At 34.9% G+C, this 22,429-nt stretch overlaps 2 protein-coding genes across 5 annotated transcripts; both read right to left on the bottom strand.

The window, feature by feature from the left end:
* Positions 1-4,237: 4,237 nt before the first annotated feature.
* Positions 4,238-8,866, bottom strand: HCF109 (high chlorophyll fluorescent 109). The gene is made up of 7 exons (XM_078325817.1): positions 8,595-8,866; positions 8,444-8,512; positions 7,591-7,811; positions 6,940-7,143; positions 5,456-5,671; positions 5,060-5,243; positions 4,238-4,584 (listed from the first exon to the last, which is right to left on the bottom strand). The coding sequence occupies exons 1-7, from the start codon at positions 8,782-8,784 to the stop codon at positions 4,280-4,282; spliced, it is 1,389 nt and encodes a 462-aa protein (XP_078181943.1). The 5' UTR covers positions 8,785-8,866; the 3' UTR covers positions 4,238-4,279.
* Positions 8,867-13,064: 4,198 nt separating this feature from the next.
* LOC144575362 (BAG-associated GRAM protein 1-like) lies at positions 13,065-21,528 on the bottom strand. 4 transcript variants are annotated; one of them, XM_078325461.1, is made up of 18 exons: positions 21,026-21,528; positions 20,513-20,563; positions 20,133-20,230; positions 19,950-20,025; positions 19,738-19,866; positions 19,585-19,631; positions 19,294-19,414; positions 18,830-18,946; positions 18,394-18,423; positions 17,988-18,087; positions 17,187-17,293; positions 15,917-16,063; positions 15,342-15,446; positions 14,825-14,971; positions 14,034-14,087; positions 13,627-13,690; positions 13,489-13,550; positions 13,065-13,400 (listed from the first exon to the last, which is right to left on the bottom strand). In XM_078325461.1, exons 1-18 carry the CDS (start codon positions 21,299-21,301, stop codon positions 13,284-13,286), a joined length of 1,848 nt encoding a protein of 615 aa, XP_078181587.1. In that variant the 5' UTR covers positions 21,302-21,528; the 3' UTR covers positions 13,065-13,283. The 4 variants fall into 4 exon arrangements, with proteins under 4 accessions (XP_078181587.1, XP_078181585.1, XP_078181586.1 ...); XM_078325459.1 differs by having other exon boundaries at positions 19,276-19,414; positions 21,026-21,349; XM_078325460.1 differs by having other exon boundaries at positions 19,276-19,414; positions 20,513-20,554; positions 21,026-21,349.
* Between the last annotated feature and the right edge of the window lie 901 nt (positions 21,529-22,429).

Raw genomic sequence — 22,429 nt, 5'->3', positions numbered from 1 at the left:
TAATGAAAATTTCTATAATAATTAAAAAAAATATTAGATAAAATAAATATTTTATCTCAATAATTGCGTTTGGCATATAAAGTAAAGTGAAGTGAAGTAAATACTAAATTATTTTAAATTTTAAATATTAACGTTTGATAATAGTGGAGCAAGTAAATTAAGTATAAAAGATAAAAATTGTACTATATTATCAAGCAAAGTTGTGGCTTATGTTAAATAAGATATTTTGACGATTTAATTTTTTTTATTTATGAAAGTCTTTTATTTTACTTCATATTTAAACAATCTTGAAACACTCTTATAATGCACTAAAACATCTTAATTAATTTAAAATACCAATATTTCATCAAGTATATTCGTATTTTTCTAATAGAGGATGGTAAAAATAAATTCCTGATCAGTGTTGTAAAATGCGGTTTTATTCATGCATGCGGAAGGCCACTGTATACCGCATATGCGGCATGCGACCGTATATTCGGATTTGTATGCGGAAGTACATATGTAGTTTTAATATGCTTTGTTAAAAAATGTAAATAAAATAAAACTAATTTATATCTCAAAACTTGTTTAGTCTAGTAGTTTGTGCTCTTTACCATATTATAAAGGTTATAGATTCTAATTTTCTCCACCGCAAAATAATTTTTAAGCTTTTTTTAAAGCCCGTGCATTCAAAACTGTATTAGATTTTGTATGCAAATGACCATATAAGCATATGCAGCCGCATTTTATAACACTGTTCCTGATGATGTATTTAACAATAAAAGAATAATGGTGTTTTGGTAGTTTTATTCTGAGAAAAGGGCATTTTAAAGTCGTCTCAGGATGACATCGTTGACTGGCGTAGCAGACCAAGAATAATCAAGTCGTCTCCCTTGGACTGTTGGACACCACCCACATTTTCCTCAATGTTGGTTTCCTCTGTGGTCTTCACGGACAGACGCTCGGTGTGGTGAGTCACTGGCAATATACGCCTTTCAAAATTTGTGAATATCATACCATAGTGACAAATTAATTATTCGGTTTCGGTTCGTCGAGATCAAAAATTCGTGATTCGGAAATAATTCGAGAATGATTCGAAATTATCTGAACCAGAGATCTCAGTTCTGCAAGAGAGCAAAAAAAAAAAAATTAAAAATGTCATAGGAAAAATTCAGAAAAAATTCACGAATTATTCAGAAAATTTGAAAAAAAAGAATTATTCGAATAATTCAGTGTTCAGTTCGGCATCACCAAAAAAAAGAATTATTAGAGTTTAGTTCACTAATAATTATTTGCGAATGTTGTGACTATGTATCCTACAACTAAATAGAGGCGCAACATTTTAGTGAACAGAGATGAGCCGCAGTTAAATAACGACACATGAACAATCGTATTAATTGTTACAAATTCTATGGCTGATTTATTCTTTTAAATATAATATATCATATTTCTACTTGTAGGCCCCACGTATGAAAATGAACTTGAATAATTTATCCAATTAAAAGAAAGGAGAAAGGAGAAGAGGAATGAAGCCAGCATCATCAATTGGTCATCAGAAAGTTAAAAGAAAGAGCAGTCTTGGCTGCTTGCAACAAAATAACTAATTGGAGAATGCCATCTCATCATATCGACGTGTTCCACGGACTTTGAATTTTTCAAAAGAATCTTCAAACTTCTGCGCATAACGGACTCGGGTCTCGGGGTCGAGTCTTCGGGGGGCCCGGATCCCCTAAAGTAACCCAACTTTTGGTTTTCCATCAGAACCATCTGATTTGAATCTGTCGTTCAAGATCACTTTGGATTCAGATTCGTTACTTGAGATGTGTGCAATTCACTTCAAATTTGAATCGGATGTTCCAATTCAAAACTCAAAAGTTAGATTACTTCACTGGATCTCAACTCGTCTTCAGCACATCTGGACAGTGTAGGGGGTTAAAGCAAATATATGCTGGAAATTTTATTTATACTAAAAAAAAAAATTCAAAATTTCAAAATCTGCATCCATTTATTAATATTTCTAGATATGCTCAATCCGGTGAATTATTTTTCAAATCCAGTATCTTATTATGAAATAATTCTCCGAATTCAGATTCTCTATTTCCGGAGATTTATACTCCAAATTTGTTTTTCTTAATTAAATATAAAATGTTATGATTTATTTATTTTTTATATTGAAATATTAGAAATATTTTTATATTTGAAAATAAATATATAATTAAATTTATTAGAAAACTGCGACAAATAATCCAGATCAACATTTTTCAGGTTGATTTTTTTACGGCGGTAAGAAAAATTAAAATATTTCTTTGTGTTCTACTGGAACAAAAAATAAAAATGTTTTGAATTTGAGTTATTGATCCCAGTTCAGAAGTTACTTTTGAATAAATAAAGAAAATATCATAGTCCTTCTATTTTCGAAAAAAAATTATCTGACAAAATAACAGATCGAAATGAATTTGATATCAATTTTTTATTTTTATTTTCAAGTTAGATGCAGCATCTTAAAGTCTGAATGTACTAGAAGGACCATGATATTTTCTTTATTTACTAAGAAGTGACTTTTAAATTGGGATGAATAACTCAGATTCAAAACATTTTTATTTTTTCTAATAACACAGAGAAATATTTCAATTTTTCTTACAGTCGCAAAAAATTTGACTGAAAAATATTGATCTGGGTTATTTGTTGCAGTCTTTCTAATAAATTCAATTATATAGTATTACATCTATTTTTCAAAGAAATACAATTTTTTTTCTAATATTTCGATACAAAAAATAAATGAATCATAATATTTTCTATTTAATTAAAAAAACAAATCCGGAAAATTATTTTTTGGAACCTCAAATCCTGAAATTATTTTTCGAAAAAGGACGCTGGATTCGGAAAATAATTCTTCAGATTGAACAAATTTGGAAATAACTTGAAAATGGATGCAGATGTTGAAATTTTAAATTTATTTTGGATATTAATAAAATTTTTGGAAATATATAGGTAACAATTGTTTAGTGTGTTAATTGGATGTATGGGGGTAAACCATTTTTTCTTTAATAATTTCAATGAAAAGCCCGTTTGCAGACATGCTTCGCATTTTTTCCGACATGGATCCTTTTTTTGTGGCCAGCGAAATAAGGTAATCACAGAAGAATTTTTTTTATAAAGAAAACAGATTTTTATGAAACCAACAAAATTACTTCTTCTTTTTTTACAAAAATCATAAGAATCGAAATGTTATTTCAGTCTCAAAAAAAAAAAAAATTAGGACCGAAATGACAATTCGGTCTCAGGTATTTTTACAATTTTTCAACAAAAATAGCTGGGACCGAAATGCCATTTAGGTCCCCAAAAAAAAGGACCAAAATGATATTTCGGTTATTTTGGATTTTGTAAAAAAAAGGAAAAGAAAAAGAAATCATGTTGGTTTCATAAAAATATTTTTTCTAATTATAGTTTATAAAAAAAAATCATCACAGCAGGACACAGTAACGTTGCTTTTTTCTAATTATGGTTTATCAAAAAAATCGATCGTTTCTTTTTCTAATTCCATTGGAAATTTGTATTACATGTTGCATCACTGTGTAAGCCACATGATTTTCTCAGTGGCCCAATCGTGATCCCCAAATTTATTTAAAAAAAAAAAGAAAAAGAAAAAAGATTGACACTTTTTAGAAAAAGAATCGATTTTAAAGTTTTATAAATCATTTGATTTCTAACGAGTGAGGCATTGCAATGCACAGATTATTTCGTACATTGGATTCATATCTTCATTTACAAAGTCCAAATAATCAATTTGAAATGTTCAACATTATTATTATCATATGAAAATACATTTAGAGATCAAATTATATATTTTTTGAAACTTTTTTTACTATTTTTTAGGCAGGTAGAAAATCACTACTCTCAGTTGGTCCAGAATTTTTTAATCAAGTGATTTTCTAATTGTCTGGAAAAATAATAAAAGAGTTTTAAAAAATATAAAAGTTGATCTCTAATACTAATGTTGAACGATTTACGAAAATATTGTGCACTGTAATATAGTTGCACAGAATCTCGTCAGCTTGATTTTTTTTATTAGATGGCCCAGTTTTTTTCTCTAAATAATTTGATCTAATCTTTGATCGGACGATCAGAAAAAATCTTGAGAGAAATCTTATTATCTAATTCTTAGGAATGACAGTACATGGCTTGGATCAAAAGCAACAGACCAGTATAACCAGTAAACCGTTTCCTTCAAGTTAATATAAGCAGCAAAAGAACTAACTGAAACAAAATAAACTATGTAGGCTTAAGTACATCATACGAGTTATACAATACTTGCCTCACTACGAGCCGTTGTAAACTTGTGTGCTAGGTAAGCCCTGATAAAGGGGTCTAGTTCCCCCTCCATGACAGCAGCAATATTAGATGTTTCCTCACTGGTTCTGAGATCTTTGACAAGCTTGTATGGGTGAAATACATAATTGCGTATTTGCTGGCCCCACTCGGCCTTCACAGCATCCCCTCTTATTTGTTTGATTTCAGACGCGCGTTGTTCTTCAGCTATGACAAGTAGCTTGGCTTTGAGCCGGATTAAGGCCTTTGTTTTATTTGCTAGTTGACTCCTCTCCTCTGAGATATCACCGCAGCCAAAAAAGATGGCAATTAGTTTTTGATAGAAGGGTTGTAGATTACAATGAGCCGTATAACACATGTATGAATGGGATCAACACTTTTTGGTGATTTTAATTATTTTAAGGAGGCAGCTAAGTATTCCCAAAATATGAACCACCAATCAGTACATAAAGTGGCAATAAGAACAGAATAAGGTATACCAATGTAAAACATAACAGACCAAAAGAAGTGCACAATAAAAAGGAAGCTGCATGTAAAGATAGGTTAGACAACATAAGGTACACTAGCTAGATAGAAAAGAAAAGAATATTAGGCATCAAAACTTGTTTTAATTCACTTAACCATTATTTCGGTTTTCCTCGCATATATCAATAATAAAAAAAAAACAGGTAAGTTAACCAGCCACCCTTTTCAAATTTAAAGGAAAAGGTACAAGAAATAAAATTAACACACTAGATAAAAAATGCCAAACCTGTGCAACGGACAGTCACACCAGTAGGGATATGAACAATGCGCACAGCTGTCTCGACCTTGTTCACATTCTGGCCACCGCTGCCACCAGCTCTCGATGTGGTTATCTCCAAGTCCTGCTCTGGGATATCTAAATCCGTGGATTCCGGAAGGAGTGGCATCACTTCCACCCCAGCAAAGCTTGTCTGTAATGAATCATTCCTCGTTTTAAACAAAGTAGCCTCAAAGCTGAAAGCTTATGGTACAAATTCCTTTCCCTTTTGAATACAACATTAAATAATTTCACAACTGTATTACCATAGTTTTTCCCTATCAGATTTAAATTTGTCTTTCTCTAAGAACAGGAAATAATATACAAAATTTCTGAAAAATGATATTATGAGCTCTTCCTAAATACCTGTCGAAGACCTTTAGAATTGAATGGTGACTGACGAACGATGCGGTGGGTCCCCTTCTCTCCAGAGAGATACCCATAAGCATACCGGCCTTCTACTTCAATAGTGGCTGATTTTATTCCAGCTTCTTCTCCTAGAGATTTCTCGGTTACTTTCACCTTGTACCTCTGTTTCTCACCCCACCTCACATACATCCTGAGAAGCATATCAGCCCAATCCTGCACTGGAGAAAAGCCCGAGTCTTAACAGAGAACAACTAAGGAAATTGAAGTGACAGAATTAACAGATTTTTGCAATGTAAACCCAAATTTTATATCACCACCAGTGAAGTGTCATGTTTCTGGTACTAGAGAATAAAACCCAACTTGCAGATAACAAACAAATTTAATATCAGGTCATGCAGAAGTTCTGTTAAATATTGACTAATTTTCTTTTACCTGAATAAATATCATTTCCTTGAGACAAACTTATATTAAAATCAATTTAAGAGGAGAAGGGTTAACATGCACCATTGGTTTTGTGCCTCAACTATACCCCACATCTCTATCTTTGTTTACAAAGTTCAAACAATCGATCCGAACCGTTCATCTTGTTCTACATATTAAAATGTGCTTAGAGACCAAATTTTATATTTTTTGGAATTTTTTTACTATTTATTTAGATAGGTACAAAATCACTGCATCTAGACCATCCAAAAACAGTAATTTTGTACCTATCTGAATAAATAGTAAAAAAATTCTAAAAAATATAAAATTTGGTCTCTAAGCACATTTTAATACGTAGAACAAGATGAACGGTTCGGATCGACTGTTTGAACTTTGTAAACGGAGATAGAGACGTGGGGTATGATTGGGGCACAAAACCAATGGTGCATTTTAACCCTACTCATTTAAGAGATATAGTTAGAAACCATCATGGGGGAGCTAATATGAAAAGGCAAGGGGTATTATAATAGAGTAGGGTTAAAATGCCTCATTGTTTCCATGCCCCACATTCTTATCTCCGTTTTCAAAGTCCAAAAATGTTTCCATACCTCACATCCTTATCTCCATTTTCAAAGTCCAAACAGGCGATCTGAACTGCTCAACATCATCTCCATGTTGTTTGGAGACCAAATTTTATATTTTTTGGAAATTTTTTACTATTTTTTTAGATAGTTACAAAATCACTCTTTTTGAACCGTCCAAAAAACAATGATTTTGTATCTATCTAAAAAAATAGTGAATTTTTTTCAAAAAAAATAAAATTTGGTCTCCAAGCACATTTTAATATGGATATCATGTTGAGTGGTTCAGATTGCCTGTTTGAACTTTGAAGACAGAGATAAGGATGTGGGGCATGAATGGGGAATTTTAACCCTACTCATTATAATATACTCGCTGAAATTTACTGTAGCATTCATTTAATTGTTGAGAGTTATTATTTTCGAAATTGATTGAAACAAAAGAAACCTTGGAAAGGAACAAACAAGATGTGTACGGTGTACCTGCGCATCAGTACCACCAGCACCAGCACTGATATTGATAACTGCACCTTCCTTGTCATAAGGCCCGGAAAGAAGCTGAGTCATCTCATACTGATTCAATCCTTTATTTAAACGTCTTATAGTTGTCAATGCCTCTTGAAGAAGCGAAGTGTCGGTTGATTCTAATTCTTCAGTTAGCGTTACTATTGTTTCAGCTTCTTCTATCTATATAGGACAATAATTATTACTTTAGGATGCAAGTTAGGTGGACTTAATGTATTGCATGCAAATTAAATAAAAAAAATTGGAAATAGCACATTACTATATACACTTGAGATTTTCCTCTGACCAAACACCTAAAGCACTATTAAGTCCAATAAAAATGCTCAGTAGTCCTATCATAATCAAACAAAATTAAATTGCTTCTAAACTAGTTCATTTTTAACTTGGAGAACAAGATGTACCTTCACTGGGAACGCACTTTAACTAAGCCAAAAAAAAAAATGTAAATATTAGTTGGAATATACCATTAATATACTAAAATTGAAAGTGTGTCATAAATCCTTAAATGGCAGTAGCAATTGACATATTGGCTGTTATTTGCAAAATACCATAATCAGGAGGCAGAATACCCAAAACAAAACCCTAAATAAAGTTACATTAGAAACAAACCTGGGTCATAAAGTCCTTGAGAGTTTTGATTTTATCCTTTACATCGGTCAAGGCAACCATAATTTCCTGTGCTTTGGAAGGATCGTCCCACAAAGAGCTATCAGCTGATTTTTTGTCAAGTGAGTCTCGTTCGGCTTCTAGCTGCTCCAGCCCAGCAGAGGCCATGATTTCTTTGACCCGCTCTGAGGTAGCCTCTACCTCCTTCCTCAAGGCATAAAAGTCTGTTGTATTAAAATTGGATATTGTTGTAACAACCAGTTTTAGCTCGACGTTGAAATTTGGGATTGTTTAACCAAGGATAAACGTAAAGGACATTCCATAGGTTTCAATTGAAGGTATACCCAGTCTCCCACTTGGAATTTTCTTTCGGCTCAGTATTGATCAGCATAACATTTTCATCTGTTCTATTATCAGCCAGCATGCTACCAGTTTTCCCAACTTGAAGCTATTATTTTAATAAAGAAAAAGGACAATTGGACAGATAAAGGTACACGTGACGCATAACGCATGCACCGGAGGATTAATTTTGAGGTTATAATGGACTTTGTTTTGAGTTTACTTGGAATAATTTGGAAAGAAGTGCTGCATTTCATTCACATAATACCAATGAAGACCTGTCCGGACAACCTGTCCAATATAATCCTTGGTTTGACAAGCATATTCAAACTAAACAAGTTTGCTAAATAGTGTACAGACTACACATTCAATTTATCAAAAGACTGTACAAGAAGGTACAGATAGATTGCTTATTTAAAGCATTAAATCCCAATTCAAAATTTTTGGACTCTCAAACAATTTTTTTTTTTTTCAGTTCTCCAAATTGACATTGCAGAGGATTAGCATATTAGCATACCTTGTATGGCCCATTCAGATGTCTCTGAGTTAGACTCTACACCAGCTTCACTTGAACTCGTGGAATGAACTGGATTAACCAACAATTAGCACCTTGCGTGTTAAATAAGAACAAAATTTAGAAAATGGGATATGAAAAGAGAAGAACGCACCAGGGACTAAATGCCTAGAAGAGTTCTTCTCGGGAAAACTGTACGTGAGAGAGCATAGAGACCAACTACTCGAAGCAGAGATCAAATGCGTCGAAGAGAAGAATCGTGACGAGTTAAGACCGATGGAGCATGACAAGAAATTGAGGGGCACGTTACCGACCTTTGTCGGGAGTGTCATCGGGCACTCCATGAGGATGCAACGAAACCAGCTGATTAAAGGATAAGTTCCCTGGAAGAAGAAAGAAGACAAAAGGAATTTGGATCCGCTTTTGGGCCTTAAATTTGGAATCGGTTTTAGCCTTTATTGCGTGCGTGATGTTGGGCCTTTTCGTACGATGGTTTGGACCGAAAAATTTATGGTCTGATCGGGAGGGAGGGTTTCTTACGCAAATGAGAAACAGAAATAGAATTGACGGTCCTTACTCCTTACCTGATCGAAATTCGAAAGAGAGCGACCGAAGAGAAAACCGAAGAGAAAAGAAAGGAGTTCGCACGATTCGGAGGCGTCCAAATCGCGAAGAGAAATTGTAACGAGCTTGACTCACAAAGCTCAGGAAAACAACAATTTCACAAAAGAACAACTCAACTGATAGAATTTTAAAAAAGTAAATAATAGAAGTGGAAGAATAGTAAGGAAAACAAAATGGAAAAGAACTCAATTTCTTATTTATTGTCGGATTGTTTTTGGTTACAATGGATGTCTATTTATAGGTGAGATAACAACAGAAAATTCAAGAGAAAAGAATCAAGAGAAAAGTCTGGCAGTGTGGTCCCTCTATTCAGTCATTTAAATGCTGACCGCCTCGACTCATTCGACGACTCCTTCATGACTCATTATCTAATCCTTCATGAGTCATGAGCAATCACATGACCGTTGTTGCTTCTGCTCTGCCCGTTCTGCCCCTTTTCCTTCGCGACTTCTAACCGGGTCAGAATTGACCTGTGCACACCTTCATCTTCTCCCTCACGTAATCTAACTGGGTCAACATTGACCCGCTCCATCTCTGATCGCGACCTGGGTCATGACAGAAATCCAACAAAAAAGTTAGAGATTTGGCGAGAATCTCTTTCGTCACAGTAAAATTACACTGTTGACCGTCGTCCCTTTTTTTTTTTTTGAAAATGTCCCTCTCTCTTTTTGGAAGAAGGTAATTGTGGGTTCGTGGCTGAAGGGGAAGAAAAAGAAGAGGCGGAGAGGCACAAGAGACGTACAATTTCTATTATTTTATTTTTTTGAAAGCTGGATAGTAGCTGTCAGGAAGAGACGTACAATTTCGCCTTTGTTCCTCTTCTTGTGTTTTTTCTGATATTGATGGCATGATTGGAAAATTAAGTGAAATTTTGGGACCTTTTTTATTGTTTAAAATTTAATTTTTATTCTTTTTAGATACATGTCCTGATCAATTTGAACATGTATCTAAAAAGAAAAAAAAAATCAATTTTAAATCAACTTTTTTTTTCTCTTTTATATTGAATTGAACTTTATTCCTATTATTTTTTAGGGATAATTTCATATATATATCACTCAAAAACGGTAGAATTACGTATTTACCATCAAAATTTCTATAATTACGTATTTATCATCTAAAAATCTAACAACTCAAATTTACCCAAAACTCAGATTAATTATATTTAATATTCTTAAAACTATAATTAATCAAGAATTAACTTAACATCCTATATATTTTTTTCTTATATTTGTTCTCCTTTATACCTAATATAATAGATTAAAAACAGATAATCCAAAATGAGCCAGTAACAAAACACAGATTCTCAAACTCAGTTACTACTTTGATAATGGGTTGCGATATCAACATCGAATTCAGTTAGAGTTGTTATGTTGAAAAATGTGGAGTGGTTACATTGTTTTTAAACGATTAAGCTGGAGCTGAAATCATAATCTTTGAGTCTGTTGTCCTCTTCTATCTGAGTTTCAGCGAGAGAGACGAGATGAGGAGAGAGTTTCAGCGGAAAAGGGAAAGTTACGCCAAAAAAGCTAAGGGGCAATATATGCACAGAAGAGGAAGGGGTAGAGAAGGGGAAGAGACTAAATACACATTTTTTAATATAACATTAAACTTAATTAATCTCATTTTTTAATTAATTGAGTAAATATGTAAGTTATTAGATTTTTAAATGGTAAATATATAATTACAGAAATTTAGATGGTAAATACGTAATTTCACAGCTTTTGAGGTATATATATGAAATTCTCCCTATTTTTTATTCTGATCAAACTGTTAGTCCTTGTGTGCCTACCTATGTTATTTGGATACTCCAGATTGGAGGCTGTACCCGTATCGGATACTGATACACACCCGATACAGCCACAATACGTATCCAATACGTATGGTCACCAATACTCCGTTGAAAGTCCGAGATATAGCTCTAGGTGTCTAGACACGGCCCCGATACAGATCAACTCTGTGCACCGCACCTAGACCACAATACAGCTCCATGCACCGCGCACATGGACCGCGCTGTATAGCTCTGCGCACTGCGCATACACCCAGATCTAATTTTTTTTTCTTTTGCGACAAGTAAGATTCGAACCCATATTTAATGTTATCCTTGTGTTATTGTACCCATATTTTTATATTTAATTTATATAATACTTAAATATAATTAAAATAATATATATATATAGAGTACGGCTAACGCGCTTCCTCTAAAATATGGGCCGAAATGCTTCCACTGAAAATTTGAAATTTCAAAATCCAAAAAGTCGATCTGAACCGTTCATCTTCTTCTTCATATTAATATCTGCTTGGAGACCAAATTTTACATTTTTCTGAAATTTTTTACTATTTATTAAGCCACTTTGAAAATCGCTGATCCAATGGTTTTAGTGTTTTGTTAAGCCACCGTTGGATCAGCGATTTTCATAGTGGCTTAATAAATAGTAAAAAATTTCAGAAAAATATAAAATTTGGTCTCCAAGCAGATATTAATATGGAGAAGGAGATGAACGGTTCAGATCGACTTTTTGGATTTTGAAATTTCAAATTTCCACCGGAAGCATTTCGGCCCATATGCTAGAGGAAGCGCGTTAGCCGTACTCTATATATATATATATATATATATATATAATAGGCGTATCGTATCTGAAATTTTTGAAAATTACCGTATCACCGTATCTGTATCGTATTTGATATGATATCCGTACTCATATCCATGCAACATAGGTGCCTACTATCCTACTTGCTTTTTTCGATTATATAAGTATTATTACCGAACGGACATACATAAAGAGAAGAGAAATAGAGAAATAAAGAAGAATTTCTTTTATTAATCTTGCTTAACTGATTGCAAGATACAATGGGTATTTATAGAGAATAATACGCTAGATGTTACTTCTAATTGATAGTTAACAGCTTAACAACCTATCTCACATCTATCTAACTAACATCGGCTAACAGCCTGTCTCATAACTAACATCATTAGTCACTAACTGAATCATTTGGGTTTGTTATTCCTATTAGCCCCCCTCAAGCGCATTGGGCGGTAGGCACGATGTGCTTGGAATGCCTTTCTTGCGATTCGAATAGTCATTCAGGTCTCCTTGGAGACAGAAGAGAAGAATGAGCTCTTTTGACTTAAAATGCTTCCATGTACTCGAGAGGTTCGTTTGAGTCTCAGGCGATGAGGCACACCCTTGGGAGGAGAGTTTGAGAGGTGCGTGACTCTGATGTAGAGGAGTTGATTGTCGCAGCGGAGTCCTCCAGTCGTCTCGTCACCTCTCGATCTGGTCGAGGGCTTGGCGCGGTGAGCTGGTGCAAGAGTAGGGGTGACGACTAGTCTGTTGGTCGGCACAGCGGCAGCAACGACAACTTCTCTGCTGTGATAGAGCTGTCGTTCTTCTCTTTTTCTTTAGAAGATAGGGATGTAGAATAGAGGGGAATAGAGAGGGATTAGGGATTGGGAGAATAGAGGTAATAAAAAAAAATTAGGCTAGAATAGGGTGGATACGAGGAATAGAGAGAGATAAGGGGCTTTATTCTGAGTATAGAGAGATTTAAACTGGAATAGAAAGGCTTATTTTATGGAATAGAAAGGTTTAAATTGGAATAGGGGATTGGATTTGAAGCATAAGTCCTGAAATAGGCGCGAGCCTAATTTCAACTTACCAATGCTTTGATACCATAAAGAGAAGAAAAATAGAGAAACAAAGAAGAATTTATTTTATTAATCTTGCTTAACTGATTATAAGATACATTGAGTATTTATAGAGAATACAAAGTGATACACTAGCTGTTACTTCTAACTGATAATTAACAGCTTAACAACCTATCTCACATCTATCTAACTAACATCGGCTAACAGCCTGTATCATAACTAACATCGTTAGTCACTAACTGAATCAGTTGGATTTGTTGTTCCTATTAAAGGCGCTAATGCATAATCACAAATGATATATGTCATTAGAAAAGAAATTGCACCAACACATTCAGTACGAAATATTGACATTACGTTTCTCCAAAACTGCACGAACAATATACTTCAGTTTATAGGGAAAATTTTTACATTCGATGATCTAAATGCACGCACCACAAGTTCACTTAGTTGAAGACTGGGTGGCAAGCTTGGATAATAACCGAGTACAAAAGAGTAATATTTACTGGCCTTAATAGATAATGCATCTCGAGATATTAGTCTAAATTTTGTACATGACAAGCAAATAGTAAACTTCTATTGTTGATCCATTGGTATAGTTTCTGATACTGTATCACTGATCTCATCTGAAACATTAGCCTTGAGTAGGTATTTCTTTGCAACATCCAACATCTGGGTCATTTCCTTCTTATACTGCCAACAAAGGAAAACAAGCACACTCTTTAGATGTAGAAAAGTAACCAAACATCAAGTCTAGAAAATGCACTAATAAAATAGCTACCTCATCAACAGCTCCATTCTTGATCTTAGATTGCATAATACACCACTTCTTGAAATGGGCTCCTGTGAAATTTTGAACCCATTATTAATATTAAACATAATGAGTCAGCTGAATGAAAGAGAATCTGACGTCTCTTACCAACTCTGATATCAAGGGTACATGAAGAATCTGATGTAGTCTGTAAAGACCACCTACAGTGTATCTGAAAGAATAGCAACAATGATATTTTCATTAAATACAAATAAAGTTGTCCAATACTAGTACTGTTACCAAACATCGATAACGGGTGGCTGCACCATTTCTTATGCCCGTTTTGACACAAACTTAACCTACTTTTTGATGGATTTTTCTATTTGTTTGGTTTTTCACTCAATTGATTTCCATTGTATAACTAGTTATTATTCCTTATCCATACAATGACAGAGATATCATAGGCCGAGCCAACGAGGGCAGTGAACTCATGTAACCTTCCGGCTTAAACTAGTATACTGTATGGTAGATGCCATACACTCTTGCCAAAAGAACAAGTTTCCTGGGAAAGGTACCTCAAAGCATGAGCCAAAGGGAACATCATGAGCCTGCTGGACTGTCTCAAAGACCTGAATTTAAAATAAATAAACATATTAACAAGAAATGATGACTTAAGAATGACCAAAACAGTCAACAGCTATTCACAAATTACAGACAAATTTTTACCTTACTTGCAAATGACAACCAAGAATTCTCACACTTAAAACTAATAATCAGTCATTGCACTAAACAAACAGAAAAGGTATATCCCACTAAAAACTGCCAATATTGGAACTAGACCTCTTAGTGAGCTTCCAATTCCTTCAGTTTTGGAAGAAGATGAAATTGTACTACAAACATTCAAAAGAATGTTGCCAGTAAAGGTAGAAATGGCCATGTGGGGACATGATCCCTAAACCTGGGCCTGGCATGCCATCTCATAGCATGGCATAGCACCAGCAGACCCAGTAACCAGGTCCCTCAAATTCTCAGCCTTGAGCTGGTCTGACCCAACACAGAGAAGAAGTGTTGTAAATGACGTATAAACTCAATAGTCGCCCTGCAGGACTCGAAACCAATAACTTCAAAGCACAAGTCTGGATCTTTATTCACTATGACACAAATAATTTGTGTACATTCAATACATAGTTTCTTCATGTACTAAAAAAAACAGGTTGCTTAGGGCAGGGTTAGTTCAGGATGGCAAGGCCAGTTGAAATCAACAACAATAGCAACTTCTATTGAGAATTGATTGCAAATATAGTAAATATTGATTAGTTCCAACACAACTAAAAAAAATTAGCTTCTTTTAAAGAGCAGAACTAACAAGGCTATTTTTATCGGGTGACAAAACGGCATGTTGCCATTCTGTCATGGCAGTGTCAGGAGGGCACATAGGGCTGTTGCACACTGATCTGAATGTTATTTCTCTGACCTCCCCATCATACTCATCAGCAGCATGCCACTGACCCAGCTGCATACAAAAAATAAAATATATAAACAAAATGGTTAAAACCCATTCTACCATGAAGCATATTGGAGATAACTTTCCAATCCTTCCATAGAATATTCTCTACATTTAATGGAAAAATTAACAAAATACCAGATAGACGTACCCTATCCTACAACATTTTTGCAGAGCGGCAGTGGGTTTTTCAGAGTATTATATAGTTTTATTACCAAATTTAGGCTTAGTTAAAACTACAAAAAAGAATCATTTCGTACATTTTCAAAATTTGAACAAGAGTCTATCACACTATTCAGGTCAATTCCAGTACAAAGTTAACGGAAATGTAATTCTGCTTTTGATGACTTCCAATGTTCGTGGTAAAAGTAACACTTACACTGAGATCGGTATCCTTCCTTTCAGAACGGTATTCCTCAAGAAACTTTGAGTCATCACTGAGTAACTGAATGAAAAACTGCTCAGCAGTACAGGGAAAAGTACCCTAGAATAAGGCAAATAAAAGTCAAAAGCACATAACTTTAAATTAAGTAGGGTATCAATTGATCAGGTCAGGTCAGGTCAGATTGGCATCTTTTATTTAGAAATATGAATTGGTCGGGCACTTGGGTCTGAAATGAACTACCACAGGTTAAGAGCTTTAGGCCAGAACCCACCCACTAGAGCATCATTAATTTCCATTGTCCTGTCAAAATTTTGTTAGTTCCCAAAACATATTAGCCTTAATTATTTGGTACATTTCTAAGGGCTAACTAGGATATCCCTTTTTAAATTCAACAAATAATAGAAAATTAATAATTAATGGCCAAACCTCACTTGACCAGTCAGAGTTCAAACTGACACAACCCGCAGCAGGTCCTAATTCACGAAAGATTTTGATTGGTCTACATCTATATCAACCAGGTTGAGTTACTGCAAGCTCTACCAATAAATAAACTAGTAGTAAAATCATACATTAAATATGCTAACAAGAACTTCCTCCTTGATGAAAGATTGCGTCTTCGCAGCGACACCTATGCTGGCTTCAGGGACTTCAGACAGCCTCTTGCTCATTCCTTTGATTGAACTACTATGTGCACGCAATGCTGATTGCGCCCATTCCTGTGGAAAGAAATAGAGATTATATATAGCCATATGAGCAAAGGAAAACAAATATACATGTAAGCAAGTGAGCAAGATAGAGAAAGGGAGATATCAAACATAATAATTGATATAATTAAGTTAAAAAGAAATAACAACAGCTTGTGTGAAAATGGTGAAGTAATTAACATACACACAAATTCACTAAATAGTTCCTACAACTTCAAACACTTGTAGAGGTGTGCTTATCTAATTATTTTTGCAAAATACCCCACTTCATTGAGAAATTGAAAGGCATGTCTCTACTGAATGGGGTCGGTAGCACAGTTGGCTATGAAAAAGTCCTAGGACTGTTGGATACCCAAAGGTCAAGAGTTCGAGCCCCACTTACCACTTTACGAACTTTCAAAAAAAAAAAAAAAAAAAAAAGGTATGTCCTCACTTCGATTTGGTGCTTCACTAGACGAAAATAAAGAATACAGGCCCTTAAAAAACTTCATTTTACTAATATTCTGTTCACATTATTTAAGAAAAAGCAACATTATATTTAACAAGTAGTAGAGACTTAATTCCAAAACATGTGGAGTTCAGATAATATATAATTTGAATCTGAGCAGTCTAGAGCATCAGATTGCCAAGGATGAAACAAGTGTTTGGAATCAAGCGACCTTCTCATGTTAGGATGGCACATCCCATTACCTCTCTCAGTCATGAAAAATGGAACTTTAAGATAAATGGACAAAAAATTGATGGACTGGAATATAGTTCATGTTGAATATGTTTGAAAAAAGAGGTAGGTGGACTGGAAAGCAGGCTAAACAGTTGAAGGGGACTACTGGACAAGAAAGAAGCACAGGGTACAATGATATATGATAGGAATTGAACTTGTCAGTAGAAATGCCGAATGTAAGACAATCCAACCATTACTACAATACAATTCCAACATAACAAAGCTATTTCATCACCACAGAATCACAAAATGCCAAACATAAAAATTTTTGGCACTTTTCATCCAACCATTATAGCACAGAAAAATCACCCTCCTAAAGAGGGTAGACTTCCTCGGAAATATTGAAAACAAAGGACTTTTTGAAACTTCATACAAATTTTGGCACTTTTGCAAACTTCCTAGCATAAAGAGTACCTGCTTCTCAGCCTCCAACATCGCGTGGTAGTTCTTGACAGCCTTTTGTAAAGCTCGGTAGGTGTGATTTCTATTCCAAAATGATGCAAACTTGTACCTGACTTTCCCTGAAAAGCAAGCATGAAGGAATGAGAAACCTAGTCCTTAGTGCAAGATAAGGGATTGGAATGAGAAGCCAGGCCTTTGAACAGGGTATAAAATTCCTCTGCCCCTCAGACTCCAAAAGTTCATAAACTCTTTTGCAAATAACATCCAACATCTATGAAGTATAAGCAAACAACAGAACACTTTTCACATATGCAAGACCCAACATCTTGCAATATATGCATCAACCGGCGTCATTAGGTTAGTGCGAAGGAAGAGGTAAGCCTTTTTGATATATTGATAGTTTAAGGTCCTTTTTTGAACTGAAAACAAGAATTGAACCAAAACAGAATGTAGATTCGATATTTGTTTCAAGCTTGACTTGATTAAATGAGGAATAAATTGAGTACCCTAGGCATACATTTGAGGCAAACTTAATCATACTCGCTCATCTAAACCTCAGCTTAAGTGTTTTGGTGTTAGAACAACCAGAAAACAATATGCATTATTCGCCAATATGAAAAGTGCTGTATATTATTTGCAATTAAGGCAAGTACCAGGTGAAGTTTGGAAAGACAAGAAATAGAAAATTTTCTGTGACCCTAACAATCAAAGTGTAAAGGAGCAATTATATTACAAATGATTTTTTCCACAGTTCAATAAGGAACCAAAATTAAAATAAAGAATTAATGTTAAGTTCAATACAAAGAAAAATACCATCTGGGCTACCGAGAGGTGGTACACCATGGCCCCCAGCACCAGTACGAAGAACTATTGTTATAGCAGGATTAATAACAGCATGTTGACTACGTTTAATCTGCAGTACTAATAGTAAATGAAATGCAGATGTAAGAATTTTATAGTTATAAGAAAAATACAGTAACAGATGGCATGCTAAGTACTGAGAGGCAAGCACCTAAGAACAGCTGATTATACAAACCTCATGAACAATTCCATTTAGATCTAAATTTAGGTCAAAGTTTGAAATATAACAGTCTCCATTGAATTCAGTCATAAAACTAGATATCAAACAAAAGATAGGTACATTTGCAACAAAGTACCACTAATACGTCTATAAAATCTATCATGATAAAATAAATAAAATTAAGGGGAATGCACAAACCTCATGAATATCTCCTAGCGGAACAATAACCTGCCAAAAAAAAAAAGACCAACTCAAAAAATTGCATGGACAAGGAAAGACATCCATTATAGGAACCTAACATATAAATTTGCTATGACAGACACTTCTTTTGCTAGCTCAGTGAACAGACATCGATAAACCTTACTCTCTGGAGAATAATAAACCACAATGCTGAAACGCTTAAATCCATAGCCCACACAGTAAGGGAACTTTAACAAGATAATTATGAAAAGTGTCTGACACACGTTGTCAGACATCAACAATGAAAAGGAAGTCAATTTCAATTTCCCAAAGTATGCTATAATATCAAAATACTAGATAGTAGTAAGTATACTTACACTAAGTACAAATTTAGAAAGACTAATCCAAGAATTGAAGCAAATATGTCTATTATCTAACACAAGATCAGCCTAACCTTAATTTGCTTAGAAAACACATTTGAATGAAAGCAAACATGCCAGGCTGAAACATACATCCGACCATGGTACAAAAAGGATCTCTCCAGTGCACAAGAATAATGGTGATCAACAGCCTGATAAAAGTAACAATTATATAGTAAGTATTCACTGAAATTTCACAATAAAAAGAAGCTGATCGATATAGTGTAAACATTTACTTACATTTTGCATGTTTTTATCTATATCACCAAATAACTATATTCTAATTTAAGATCGTAACTTCTAACATCAACTTCACTGAGAGTATCCAAAGCATTAGGTGTCCTTGGTGCATATGCATAAAGTGTATATAGGCCATATCAATTTACACCACATGTACATAAACAAAAAACTATACTTGAACACTTATTGATGCATGCTATCTATATACACAGTACACTACATAGACAATAGATGCACAAACCCTTAATTTAGAGGCTACCTCATCAGGGGGGAGGAGAAATATAGTTTGTAGAGGACCAGGTTTCTGATGTACAACTGTAGGTACTAGCTTATCTGAAGAAATTCTCCATCTAGCCGCACCAGCAAGGGTATTAACACTCCTATAAAATTTTGACAAAATTATCTATCATGTTTTTTATTGTTCACCTTCAAAAATATTTCAGTTTATTTTTGCATCCTGTCGTTGTCTTTCAATTTTCATTTTTATCGTTTTAATTTGTTAGAAAAATGTCATAATCCATCAAGAAAGGCAGATAACCCAAAAATTAACCTGGAAGAACTTTGAGGAATCCTTGTTGTTTTAATATGAAGGCAAACCTAGAGAAAAAAATATATATTTAAGTAGACAGACAATACTTAAAAAAATTAACAAATAAATCAGTTATTCATTTATAAAGGTCAGGGTTAACAGCTCATATGATACCTGACCTGACGTGCTGTTCAGTGTATGCCAAACTGGTCCCGTCAGCCCTTCGGTTTCGACCAGAACTGTAACTGATCCCAATACCGTGCTCTTCCATATTATATCCCAGTCATATATTGTTACATTTATCTGCTAACAATAAATAAATGGATGAATAAAGTGCATACAATGTTAAGCCACCTAAAAGAATTGAACTTTTAAATAAAACTAACCTGTGCAGGAAGAGAGTCCACAAAAAAGTTGAACTCCTCACCCCACATAGGATTTCTTGACCCTGGAACCATTGAACTGCCATAGTATCAAAAGGCATTTAGTTATCAAATGTTCCGGCAATAAAGAAGAAACCACCTAAATTGTAAAGAGAGATTAAATATTAATGTAAAGGCAACTTTTACCTAAAGCGCTTCTGGTCATGACAGGTCAACATTGCATATGGATCTGATGTTCCATTCAAGTTCGCACCAACTAAATTCTTAGCAGCCAAAAGTTCCAGCTGAAAGGAAGAGAGAAACTAAATTTTGTATGTTTGACATAAGAAACAAGCAATAATTCAATAAATGGCAAGAAAATGTATGATTTTAACACTAAAAAGGATAATTTCAGTACTGGATCAACAGGATAGTACCAAATTTTTGCTGGTAAAACTTAAGTTGAAATCTTTTCACATGCTGTTGCTTATATAGGGTTAAAAGATTGCATCAAAGAGCCCTTCAGAATACCTACTGTTTTTGTTGCATGCCAGTTGTTTGAAAGCTAAGTTGCTGAAAACACGTACCTTTACTACATATGCACAAGGGCCATCGCAGTCTCCTCTGATCTGACTCATCTACAAAAATAAGTTCAGAACTGCATGTCAAAGAATTGAAGAATTATTCCATGAAATTCAGTTCTCTCCCTTAGAAACCAGATTTGCAAAATTCATAATTATACTAGGAAATTTGTAGTTTTAAAGGTTTGGAAAAATTAGCCATTAATATCACATAAGAATTACTTGGATCAGTACTGGTACCAACTATAATTCCGGATACTGTCAGGTCCAATACTAGTACACATAGTATGACGGTTTTAGTTATTTTGTAAACGGGGGTACAGCAGCTCTTAGCAATAACTATGAATTTGGACATTTACAGGGCTCCTAGATAATTAATCAAATTACCACAGTAGTAAACTCAATTGCATTGCTTTAAAAATTAATAAGAATATATTAATTTAAGAACAGTCAATCGATTGCTTCTATACACAAAAACTAAATCAAGAGCGGCGTTCTCTAAGAAAAAGGAAGCTTAACCAGAAAATCGCCCTCGTCCCTCCCAAGCATGCCCCTCGTTCCATCTCCGGCGATCGCCGTCGCTCCTCCTACTCCATGACCAGGAAAACGACAAGCAAATCGTTTCTCATAAAACGAATACAGAAGGATCACCAAAAATGCGGCGGTGAGAGTAATCTCGATCTCCCACCAAGACGGGACGAGAGACGAGGCCACAGACTGAAGCAATCCGGCCATGGTGGCAAAATTACCTACAGCGTCGATTGCAAAAGTGTTTCGAGAAAAGGAAAATTCCATAGGAAGAGGGTACAGAGGCCATGAACCGGAGGGTCAATGAGTTGGTTAGAACACGAGCCGACGCCTCTTACGGTGAAATCGAATTGACGGGAAAACGAATATTTCTGCCTCGAACTTAGATTTAATAAATTTAATGCGGGTCGATTACTCGAGCTCAACATGACTCGCGACACAGAGATTCTACGGAAAAAATATACGGAGAACTAATGTGTCATTGATTCCTCGGCGTCTGCGTATACTCTGAGATATCCCATATTTTGCGTGACCGACGTGTCCGGTGCCTATTCGGGGATAGCACAGGGGGCCAGTATTATTTGAGCGTTGAGAGTCGAGCAGAAGTATTTGAACGGTTGAGATTTTCCAAAAAATAACGCAAAATTTGAGATATCTCAGAGGATGCGAATTCTTCGTCGGCATGAGAAAGAGATACAATGAAGCCCATATATGGGCTAGTTGCCTAGTTAAAAATGGAACGTGCAGGGCCCAGTTTAATTGGATAATTTAGAACTTGTCCGTAGGGCATCATTTTTGGTCTTGTCCAGCTCTATACCAACAAAGTGAGCAGAAGAACGACTAATCGCGATTCGCGACAAAAGATTAGAAACTTTTGACGCGTGGAAATCATTGTGAGGTAGGGGTCAACTAACAAAGAGATAAATTTGGCTGCACGCGGTGTGCGTCAAAATGGTGAACTGGAAAGGTGAGAGTGAGTGCGACAGTGAAGTGGGAAAACCAGTGAGATCGGCTCGTCTCCAGACTCGACTGCTGAACAATTCACTGGACTACTTCTGGTGCGTCCATTTTGAATCGGACTGTATACGAGTAAGCGTCGACTGAGCTTTGAAACGAACGGTCAAAGTCTGTTGAGTGGTCCAACTAATTTTGTACAGTTGGAGCGAGAACGATTGGTCGGTGGATGTCTTATGTGTGATACTAAAGTGTAAGATATTTTAACATAATCATAGTCATAAGATTTGCGAATAAAATCTGAATTAAATTCGAATAATTTGTTTTTCTGGTGATATCGAAATCGAACGTCAAATTATTCGGCTGACCGAACTTTGACCGAATTAAATCTAAATAATTCGCGAATTTTACGATTTTTTAACGAATTATTCGCGAATTTTT

The sequence above is a fragment of the Carex rostrata genome, chromosome 24 (assembly GCF_964058835.1).
Source record: "Carex rostrata chromosome 24, lpCarRost1.2, whole genome shotgun sequence".
NCBI classification, from domain to species: domain Eukaryota; kingdom Viridiplantae; phylum Streptophyta; class Magnoliopsida; order Poales; family Cyperaceae; genus Carex; species Carex rostrata.
This window is presented reverse-complemented; position numbering and strand designations above follow the sequence as displayed.